Genomic DNA, 9,901 nt, shown 5'->3' on the forward strand with positions numbered 1-9,901 from the left:
CGATGTCGGGCATTTGTCGGCGATTTCGCAAAACCTGTCGGCGAGTGAAAAATCAGGCTAAAATCGTGCAGTGTGAACTCGGCATTATTTGCATCTGCCACATGACAAACTAACTAAACATATTTAAACATACTAAATGTATCTTTGGCTGCAATGTAATGATTTCCTAATTCGGAATATTAGAATGATTGACTAATAAAAATAACAATTTAATTCCGCTCAAACAAGCTAAAATTTGTGGAAAAGACAGATCTTCCCATTTTGCGGACGGGTGAAATTACACATTACAGCTCGTATAAAGATTTATAACATTTTATACATTTTAAAAGGTTTTTAACATTATTTTATATTCATATTTTACGTTTTTTTTTTTTTTTTTACCAAACCTGTTTGTGATGGATTATGACAAAAATAAATAAATAAAAATAAATAAATAAATAAATAAAACTTTACCACAATGGGTAACAGGGTTGTGAATTAAGTATTAATGACAAAATATTTTCAACAGATGGTCATTGATAGGTGTTTAACTTTATTTTCTATTCATTTGTGCAGTGCTTTTATTTTGTGACGCATTTACCAAAATATGGGCCATAAATTCACCCTGCGTTCCATTCGGAAGGGCTCATCCCTATGCCCTAATCCCTTCAAAGGGTCTACCCTCCGGAGTGAGAGCTTCGAAGGGTGTAGGGGACCAAACAACTGTTCGTTGAAGTGCCCTTCTGCGTCAGCATCACGTGCCCACACGGAGGCGCCGTCCAGTGTTGCCAATTTAGCAATTTTGTTGCTAAATTTAGCAACTTTTCAGACTACCCTAGCAACTTTTTCTTCCAAAAGCACCTAGCAACAAATTTAGCTATTTTAAAAAATGTATTTGGCAGCTTTTAGCAACTTTTGATAAGTGACTCAAACGATAAAAAGGCACAATTTACCATTTAAATTACACAAAAAAAGAGAAACCCAAAGATGCCTAGCAGTACACACGTTACAGGAATTAAGTTAGCTGCTATTTGCAATAGTTTAATAGTAATAATAATAATAATTGAATACTGTTATTTTTCATTTATGAGACACTTTGTTAGTAGCTTGTACCTGCGATTGTTGATGAGTTACACTGTTTCTTACAGTACACTGTAAGAAAAATATGCAGAAAAATGGAAAAGGTGCTAGTAATTTTCCAGGACATTATCCGTTATCCGTTGTAACCCGAAAACACAAAATACAATGCGTAATTAAAAATGCAGGTACAAAAACCTGTGGAAAAATCAATCCAGAAAATTCCTTCATATTAACACAGTAGATTGTGCATTATTTTTTTACTTTTCTTAAAGTGCAGCATACTAACTAACTATTAATAAACCGCTTTAAAGTATAAAACTTAAATTGTAATCGTTCAAAAATTTGTACGTTTTCGATAATTCAGTGGATTTAAAAATAGTTATTTATATTTTAATATTATATTATGCATTTATATTGCTACGAACAAATCTAAATTAACATATATAAAATATATGTTTTTGCTGAGATTTGACACAATTTTGTATCGTGATTACGTAATGACGTCATCACGTAATGTCATCACAACATCATTTAGCAACTTTTAGCAACAAATCAACCTTCCTTTAGCAACTTCCCCTGAAAATTAGTTGGCAACACTGGCGCCGTCATCATGCAAAGAATCTGCGCAAATGATCATGGGAGCCCGAAGTGTCCATCAGTTGTACCCTTCAAAATCCTTCATTCTGAAGGGCTCTTTGAAGTGGCCAGTTTTGAGCACTTCGGTTTGGAACGACGCTTCAATATGGCGGCCATGATTGTTTTCACTCTGAAGTGCACTTCGGAGGGCGATATATCCCGTTTGGAATGCACTGACAGTCTATTGCTGCGTTCACGCCATATCATATGCTGAATTCACGCCATGTCATAATTACCGTAATTTCGAGATGACACATGACGTTCAACTCGGTGCTGTTCACGTCCTCGAACTGCGACAAAATGAACCCGTGACCGCTTGAAAGTTACTGGCAGCTGTAAAACACATAACTTTACATTTGTATGCTACAACTAAATATTGCAGAACACAGAAAGCGTGTCAGGTAAAAATAATTACTAACCATTTGTTTGTTTGTTTGTTGTTTATTATTAATGACGGCGATAATAAATGTGTTATTGCTAACCTAATCAAACTACAACAAAATAATAACAGTATGAACACTTACATAATATGTTTTTATATTATAGTACATCTATATAAGTATCTATTTCCTCATTTCTCATGAGGTGCAGCGGTCACGTGGTACAAGCCGTAGCTCTCAGAAAACTCCCAGTTTACAAGTTGTAATTATGAGTTCTACGAGGACGTGAGCGCTTTTAACAAGTTGGAATCTTGTAATTACGGGAATTACGATATGGCGTGAACGCACCTATAATTACCGTAATTTCGAGGTGACAGCACGTGACGTTCTACTCGGAGCTGTTCACGTCCTTGGACTCGGAATTATGCTTTTCTATGGCAACACTCTCAACACCTAAACAGAGCCTGCGGTGGTCAGGTGGTACAGCGGTCACGTGGTACAAGTCGTAGCTCTCAGAAAACTCCCAGTTCACAAGTTGTAATTACGAGTTCTACGAGGATGTGAACGCTTTTAACAAGTTGGAATCTTGTAATTACGGGAATTCCGATATGGCGTGAACGCACCTTAATGCTGCGTTCACGCCATGTCGTAATCAGTGGCGTGTCCACAAGGGTGGCACGGGGTGGCAACTGCCACCCTTAAAATGAGCTTTGCCACCCCAGTTGCCACCCCAAAGCAGAGTATGGGATCGAAGTGCATTGAGAGCGGAGCAGCACATTGGATTACTTTTTGATTACTTTTCTAAATTTAAAATATTTTATACTGTTAATCATTTTGAAACATTTAAAGCAGGCAGGGATAATAATCTTACAGTAGAACTCAACACTGATTATTGGCAGACTTTCAAAAGCCTGCATCACTTGAATTAGTATGGGATCGAAGTGCATTGAGAGCGGAGCAGCATGATTTTAACTGAAGCGGGGGTCTTTTGAAAGTCGGAGAATTCTGGTTTTCGCTCGCTCTCAGAGTGCTCCACTACCGCTCAATCACTAGCACAATTAATGCTGTAACTATAGCCGTTCTAAACTAGTTCTGCCTAGTCACCTTTATTTATATAGCGCTTTTAACAATACAGATTGTGTCAAAGCAACTTTACAGTATTAAATAGGAATCACAGCTATTTTGTAATTAAATTACGTAATTCCGTTACATGTAATTAGTTACTCCCCAACACTGGTGTTGAATATACAGAATATATGGGGAGTACAAACACTGATCTATAGTTGCCACCCCTCATTCTGCTCTTGCCCCCTCTTTGCCACCCCAAGTATAAAATCCTGGACACGCCCCTGGTCGTAATTACCATAATTTCGAGATGACAGCACGTGATGAGCTGTTTACGTCCTCAGACTCGGAATTATGCTTTTCTATAGGTGCGTTCACGCCATATCGGAATTCCCGTAATTACGAGATTCCAACTTGTAAAAAGCATTCACGTCCTCGTAGAACTCGAAATTACAACTTGTCTTTCTGAGAGCTACAACTTGTACCACGTGCATAATTCCGAGTCTGAGGACGTGAACAGCTCTGAGTAGAACGTCACGTGCTGTCATCTCGAAATTACGGTAATTACGATATGGCGTGAACGCAGCATATGTCAACACTATCAACGCCTAAACAGAGCCTGCGGTGGTCAGGTGGTACAGCGGTCACTTGGTACAAGTCGTAGCTAGTGATGGGTCGTTCTTGAATGATTTGTTCATTTTGAACAAATCTTTAATGTGACTCGGGACGAACAAGTCATCTCGGGGAGTGATTCGATCGTTCAGTCGCACATGCACAACATTCTATAGGTTCTGTGTTTCGAGTCGTTCGTTCATCACGTGACAGCCCCATAAGCTTAACCAATGCAGTCTGAGCCGGAAAGAGAATTGATTAGTTCATCTTTCGAGTCTTCGGATTTTTCGAGTCGTTCGTTGATCATGAGGTAGCCCCATAAGCTTAACCAATGCAAAAAAACAAAACAAAAACAAAAAAACAAGTATCTCTGCTTTATCAAAGTGATTTCACCATCATATGGACAAAATTTAAAGCATAACCAACTTTTTATTACCTTTATTACCACAGGAAAAGAACCATAATGACAGAAATTCACACATTTATAAACTGTAAGAAATACATTTTAAATACAATTTGAGACCAAAAACGCATCACGTAACTGTAGGAGTAAATAATAATAATAATAATAATGATGATAATAATAATAATAATAATAATAACAACAACTATGCACCCGTTTGTAAGGATTGGGAAGGTTGCTGTCACGTCACGTGACAAAAGAACGAATGACTCTAAAGACTCAAAAAATTAACTAATCAATTCTCTTTCCGGCTCAGACTGCATTGGTTTAGCTTATGGGGCTGTCGTGTGATGAACGAACAACTCAAACCCGAAGTCTTGTCAGATAAGGTGAGGTAAGCTAACATAGACTAAAGATCCAGTTAAACAATGAATTAATATTTTCTGCTTCTTATAGCATTAGTTTTGTCTTGTTTGTAGTGTGATCAACGTTTGCGTAAGTAGTAGATGTGTTAGGGAAGTAACACGTAACATTTTAATTACATTTTGCTAAAATGAACGAAATGACTTGAAAAAAGATTTGTTCATTTTGCTGAATGAGACTCAAAGATCTGAGTTGGCAAAATGATCCGAACTTCCCATCACTAGTCGTAGCTCTCAGAAAACTCCCAGTTCACAAGTTGTAATTACGAGTTCTATGAGGAAGGGAATGCTTTTTACAAGTTGGAATCTCGTAATTACGGGAATTCCGATATGGCGTGAACGCACCTTTCAGCATGGTTGGGCAACTCTGGCCCTTGAGATCCACTTTCCTGCAAATTTGAGCTCCAACCCTAATCAAATACACCTGAATAAGTTAATTGAGTTCTTCAGGATCACTATAAAGTTACAGACAGGTGAGGTTGATCAGGATTGGAGCTAAACTCTGCAGGAAAGTGGATGTTGAGGGTCAGAGGTTGCCCACCACTGGTCTGAAACCTTGACTGTGTTATGTCAAATAAAAACCTAACCTACCAAAACAAGTAACAAAGTTGCAAATTAAGCATGAACAAAACTGTCACTCATTAGGGACTCGCTAGCTGATATGATATGGGTCTGAGTTTACAAGCTGTTGCTACACCTCTGAAGGTCATATTTCCTTCCCAAGACTCAATACTTACTTTCCTATCAGTTGTAGGTGTCGTTTTTAGGTGATTGTTTGACAGTACTCACTATACGTGAATGATAAAAAAATATCTCTTCTTAATGTAAACACACTTCTGGGAAATGGAAACCGTTCTAAAATTTGAAACTGACAGGTTGGCTTTCCTGTCATATTCTGAAAATTACATTAAATCTGAATATATTCTCCTCTTTTAGTGTGCAGCAGTCTCCTCCTGAATGTGTCAAATCAAATCCTTCCAAACGACATCGAGACCGGCTGAATGGAGAGTTGGACAGGTTGGCCAGCCAGCTTCCTTTCCCGCAGGAAGTTATATCCAAGCTGGACAAGCTCACCATACTGAGGCTAAGTGTGAGCTACCTGCGGGTCAAAAGTCACTTCAATGGTAATGCATGATAAACAGAAGTTGCAGTTGTTTCGGTGTGGTATTGGTGTCCAATTTCTGACTGTACATAAATTTATGGATGCAATAGTCTCACTTAGTTGATGCAAATTTGAAAGATTATTGTGTTTTCTACAAAGTTCTATCATATTTTAGTAGCTTGTGGACTACAGTCATTTTAATGACAACATCCAAAGACAACACTTTTTCTCCCCTGTGACTGATTAAAATGAATAAATTGCGCATCATTTTAAGTAGTTAGAAAACCAGCCCCTAATTCTAAAGAACCTCAATATGTGCATGTTTGTTTCCTTATATGAGTGTCTGCCACATCTCGAGGCTGTTTACGGTATACTTCCCCCTCAGTGGGAAAGAAGGGGAGCCTTTTCACAGGATGCCACTGGGGTGCATGAGATCCTGCGGAAAGTAAAATATAAATGTGTTATCATCATATGCATTACTTTTAGGTGGAAGTCTGGTGAGAACTGCAAAAATAGCATTTTCTTTCAAAGAGCAAAAAATGCAATTTTGACAGGTAAATTTCACTTAATGATCACCCCGAGGCTGGTTCAGTAATACTGGAATATGTTGTTGAAATCATTATCATAAGAAGTTTACCTGGCTTTAGGCAACAGGCTTTTGCCCTCAACATTAAGATATGGAAGTAGGACAAAGCAGTGCATGCAAGCAGTTCCTCCTTTTGTTTGCGATAGATTGAGTGCTTATCACAGGACATCCCGGTCCCTCAGCAGTTTTATCTCGGGATGACCCATATTTGGATAACACAAGGAATATGCAAAATAAATTGCTTTGTAATGTTGTAATAATATAAAAATGTGGCCAGATGGTTCTTTGTTCTGTTGGGATGGATATGTTTTTTTTCTCCTGCAGCTGGCCAAAAGATTTAAAGTGTGTATGAATCACAAAATTCAAGGCACTGTTGGTACTTGAGAAGAGATTATATAGTGCTATAGAGTTACAGTTATAAACGTTCCAGCTATTTAAACCGGTATTGTTATAAGAAGATGAGGGGGAATCAGTCTTGCAATAACCTATTGGATAGTATTAAGAGTCAGGTCAAAATACACAAGAAACAAATAGCATCAGAAATCTTTTGCCAGCATATATTGAGTCTCTACACAAATACAAAACACACAAAATCCTGTCACATAAAATGTTCACTATAGATATGGTCAATGTCCAAAATAAAAGTGTGGTTGTACAAGTAGGAAATGTCCACCAAAGTTGTTGAGAGAAGAAACCATTTGGTAAAAGAGAACAGCCAATGTTTTAAAGTCTTATCTTTTGAAGGGTAGATTGATGAAATGATGAAATGACAAAATTAAATAGATGTCCTTGTTGGGGTAGGCCAGTAGTCCTTTGAAAAAAGTTATTGGGCAGTTGCAATACTGCACCCAAACTCCAAAGTTCTGCACTCCACGCGATAGCATATGTTTGCAGGTTAAACAAAATCCTCTACTAAAGAAAACAACTCATTAACTGTCAAACAAACTCACCAAACACACACAGCCCACAAAACATTTGAATAAGCGACTTTCCCCAAACAATAACCCTCTCAAATTCTACACAATAACAAAAGATGAAAAATAAAGCAACAAACTCATGGTTGAGCAGCAAAACAAATGTTTCTCAAACCAGGACCCTCTAGAGAAACAGCAGATGCCATGAGGTGACACAAACTGAATCTGCCTCTCATTCTACTACTTCCTCTTTTATTCAAAATGGGGATTTGCTATTGGTGTCCCCTAGTGGTCAGGATGAACAAAGCACTAAAATTAAATACATTAAACCATGTAACAAGATGTGACTGTTACATATCTCCCCCCTCATTTGGAAACATTATCAACAGTCCCATAGAAAGGCTTCAAATTTTGTACATGAAAGGTATCAACATGATCCGGATCATCTATAAATGACAGAGAACAATTAACAGGGCCAAGACATTTGACAATCCTAGCAGGACCTTTCCACTTCATGTGAATCCATCGCTAGCACGTGACAAAGGATGAGTGCGAACCCAAACCAAATCCCCAACTTTGTAATGAGCAGGCCTTCTCCGGAGGTCATAGTACTGTCTTTGCTTTGTCTGAGCTTGTTCCATGTTTCTTTGCACAGTTTTTATCAGCTCTTTCTGTCTTTCTAACACTGGGTATGCTGGACTGTCTGGGTCATGAGGTCTATGTATGGCTCTTTCTAGAGGGCCTTTCAATGTCCTACCTAGTGTGACTTTAGCTGGAGTAAATCCCATGCTTACCTGCCAAGCTGTATTTATGGCAAAACGAAACTCTGCCAAACATCTGTCCCAGTGCCGATGGTGGTCTTGAATGTAGGACGAGATCATGGTCTTAAGAGTATGGTTGACCCTTTCCGTGAGGTTAGTCTGGGGATGTGCTGTAGTAGTCAACTTCTGGATGACACTCCATTGCTTGCACACTAGACTGAGTAGCTGGGAAGTAAATTGGGTTCCTCGATCAGACACCAAATACATTGGAGTTCCCCACCTAGTAAAGATCTCCTCTATCAAAATGCGAGCAATTTGAGGTGCTTTAGCCATACGCAGCACCTATTTGGAACAGTAGTCTACGACAACAAGGAGGTGCTCATTTAATTTAGAACTCTTAGGCAATAATCCCATGAGGTCGATCCCTAGCATATGTCCAGGTTCTACCACTGGGGTTGACTGCATATGGCTGGCTAATTTGAAAATTTAAGGTTTGTGTTGTTGACAGACCTGACATTCTTTGCAATACTTCCAGATGTCCAGTTGTGTGGGCCAATAACAAATATCTACTAACCTCAGTAGAGTCTTGAGCCTACCAAGGTGCCCACTTAATGGGTTGTCATGTGCATATGCGAGGAAGTCTTTTTGTAGGCAAGCAGGAATGACTAGCTGTAATTTGGGTCCTTTCTGTCCATCAGGCATGCTACGGAAAAGAAAGCCATTTATTAACAAGTAATGGATACGTGTTGAATCGGGATCTGTGAGTGACCTGACTTTAACGGCGAGTTCCTGGACTTCTGGGTCATCCTGTTGTGCTCTAGCAATGTCAGACCATTCAGTCGGAAAACTGGAAAAAGAGGTGACTGAGTCTTGTCATTTGATATGGGCTATCTGAGGGAGCGAAGCAGTCTCTAAGAGACTGCGCAAAAGAGTGTCTGGCACGATGTTGCACTGACCTTTGCGATACTTGACACTGAAATCAAATTCTTGCAGTCGAATGGTCCATCGGGTCAGTCTGGAAGATGGCTTTGGGTGATTAAACACCCACGTGAGAGCCACATGATCAGTTATCACTTCAAATGGTCTGCCTTCTAAATAGGGTCTCCATTTCTCTACAGCCCATATGATGGCACAGCACTCCTTTTCTGAAACTTAATATAACCTTTCAGCCCCTGGCAGCAGGCGGGAAGCATATGCTATGACTAAGGGTGTGCGATATATATCGATTTTATCGATAACGATAATTAGACGATATTTTGCTGAGTGTGTTATTGTGCTGGTACCTTAAGGACTGCCGAAGACAGCTGACTCATAATGTTTTTAATATTCTTCATTGTTTAATGCAAGACATGAATGCATTTAACCTGCAATTACAAATGCATAAATAATGTTTTTGATATATTAAACATAAAACGTTGAATACTGATATTTGAAATGATTTAAAGAATGAAAAAAATCAAAAAAAGAAAAAAAAGAAAAGAAAGAAAAAGCTGAAATTTGAAATGAAAACCGCCAGCAGGTGGCAGCAAATCACTGTTAATAAGTGAGTCATTGCGATTGAACCGAAATAATTTCAAACATCAGTATTCAATGTTTTATGTTTAAAATATCAAAACACTATGCATTGGTAACTGCAGGTTAAAGCACTCCATGTCCCTTTAAGCTGAATTAAATAGTGTGTAAATACATCTAAATGCCACTTCAGATGCAACTTCTGCAAATATTCATTTTGTTGATACTGGTTTCATTTGTTTGGTAACAGCCTAAATGTCTTATTATTCTAATTGACTGATTAAATGTAACAATTTGACTCAAAAGATGCACACTTTTAGAAAAAATATTGCTTTATAAAAGGTAAAAATGCCCATGAAAGGTAAAACTCAATTTAAACGTATTGGAAAATATTAATTTCTATCACTGCTGTGAACTGACCACACAGAATATGAAGAATATCAAAAACT

General features: G+C 38.3%; 1 protein-coding gene across 1 annotated transcript in view; it reads left to right on the plus strand.

The window, feature by feature from the left end:
- ahr1a (aryl hydrocarbon receptor 1a) overlaps nucleotides 1-9,901 on the plus strand; it is a 31,034-nt gene that overhangs the window by 1,596 nt on the left and 19,537 nt on the right. Inside the window, exon 2 of the mRNA XM_016482164.1 lies at nucleotides 5,514-5,701. Coding sequence (XP_016337650.1) covers nucleotides 5,514-5,701 — 188 coding nt within the window. The remainder of the gene's footprint in view (nucleotides 1-5,513; nucleotides 5,702-9,901) is intronic.

This window comes from Sinocyclocheilus anshuiensis, unplaced genomic scaffold (genome assembly GCF_001515605.1).
Source record: "Sinocyclocheilus anshuiensis isolate Anshui unplaced genomic scaffold, SAMN03320099.WGS_v1.1 scaffold185, whole genome shotgun sequence".
NCBI classification, from domain to species: Eukaryota; Metazoa; Chordata; class Actinopteri; order Cypriniformes; family Cyprinidae; genus Sinocyclocheilus; species Sinocyclocheilus anshuiensis.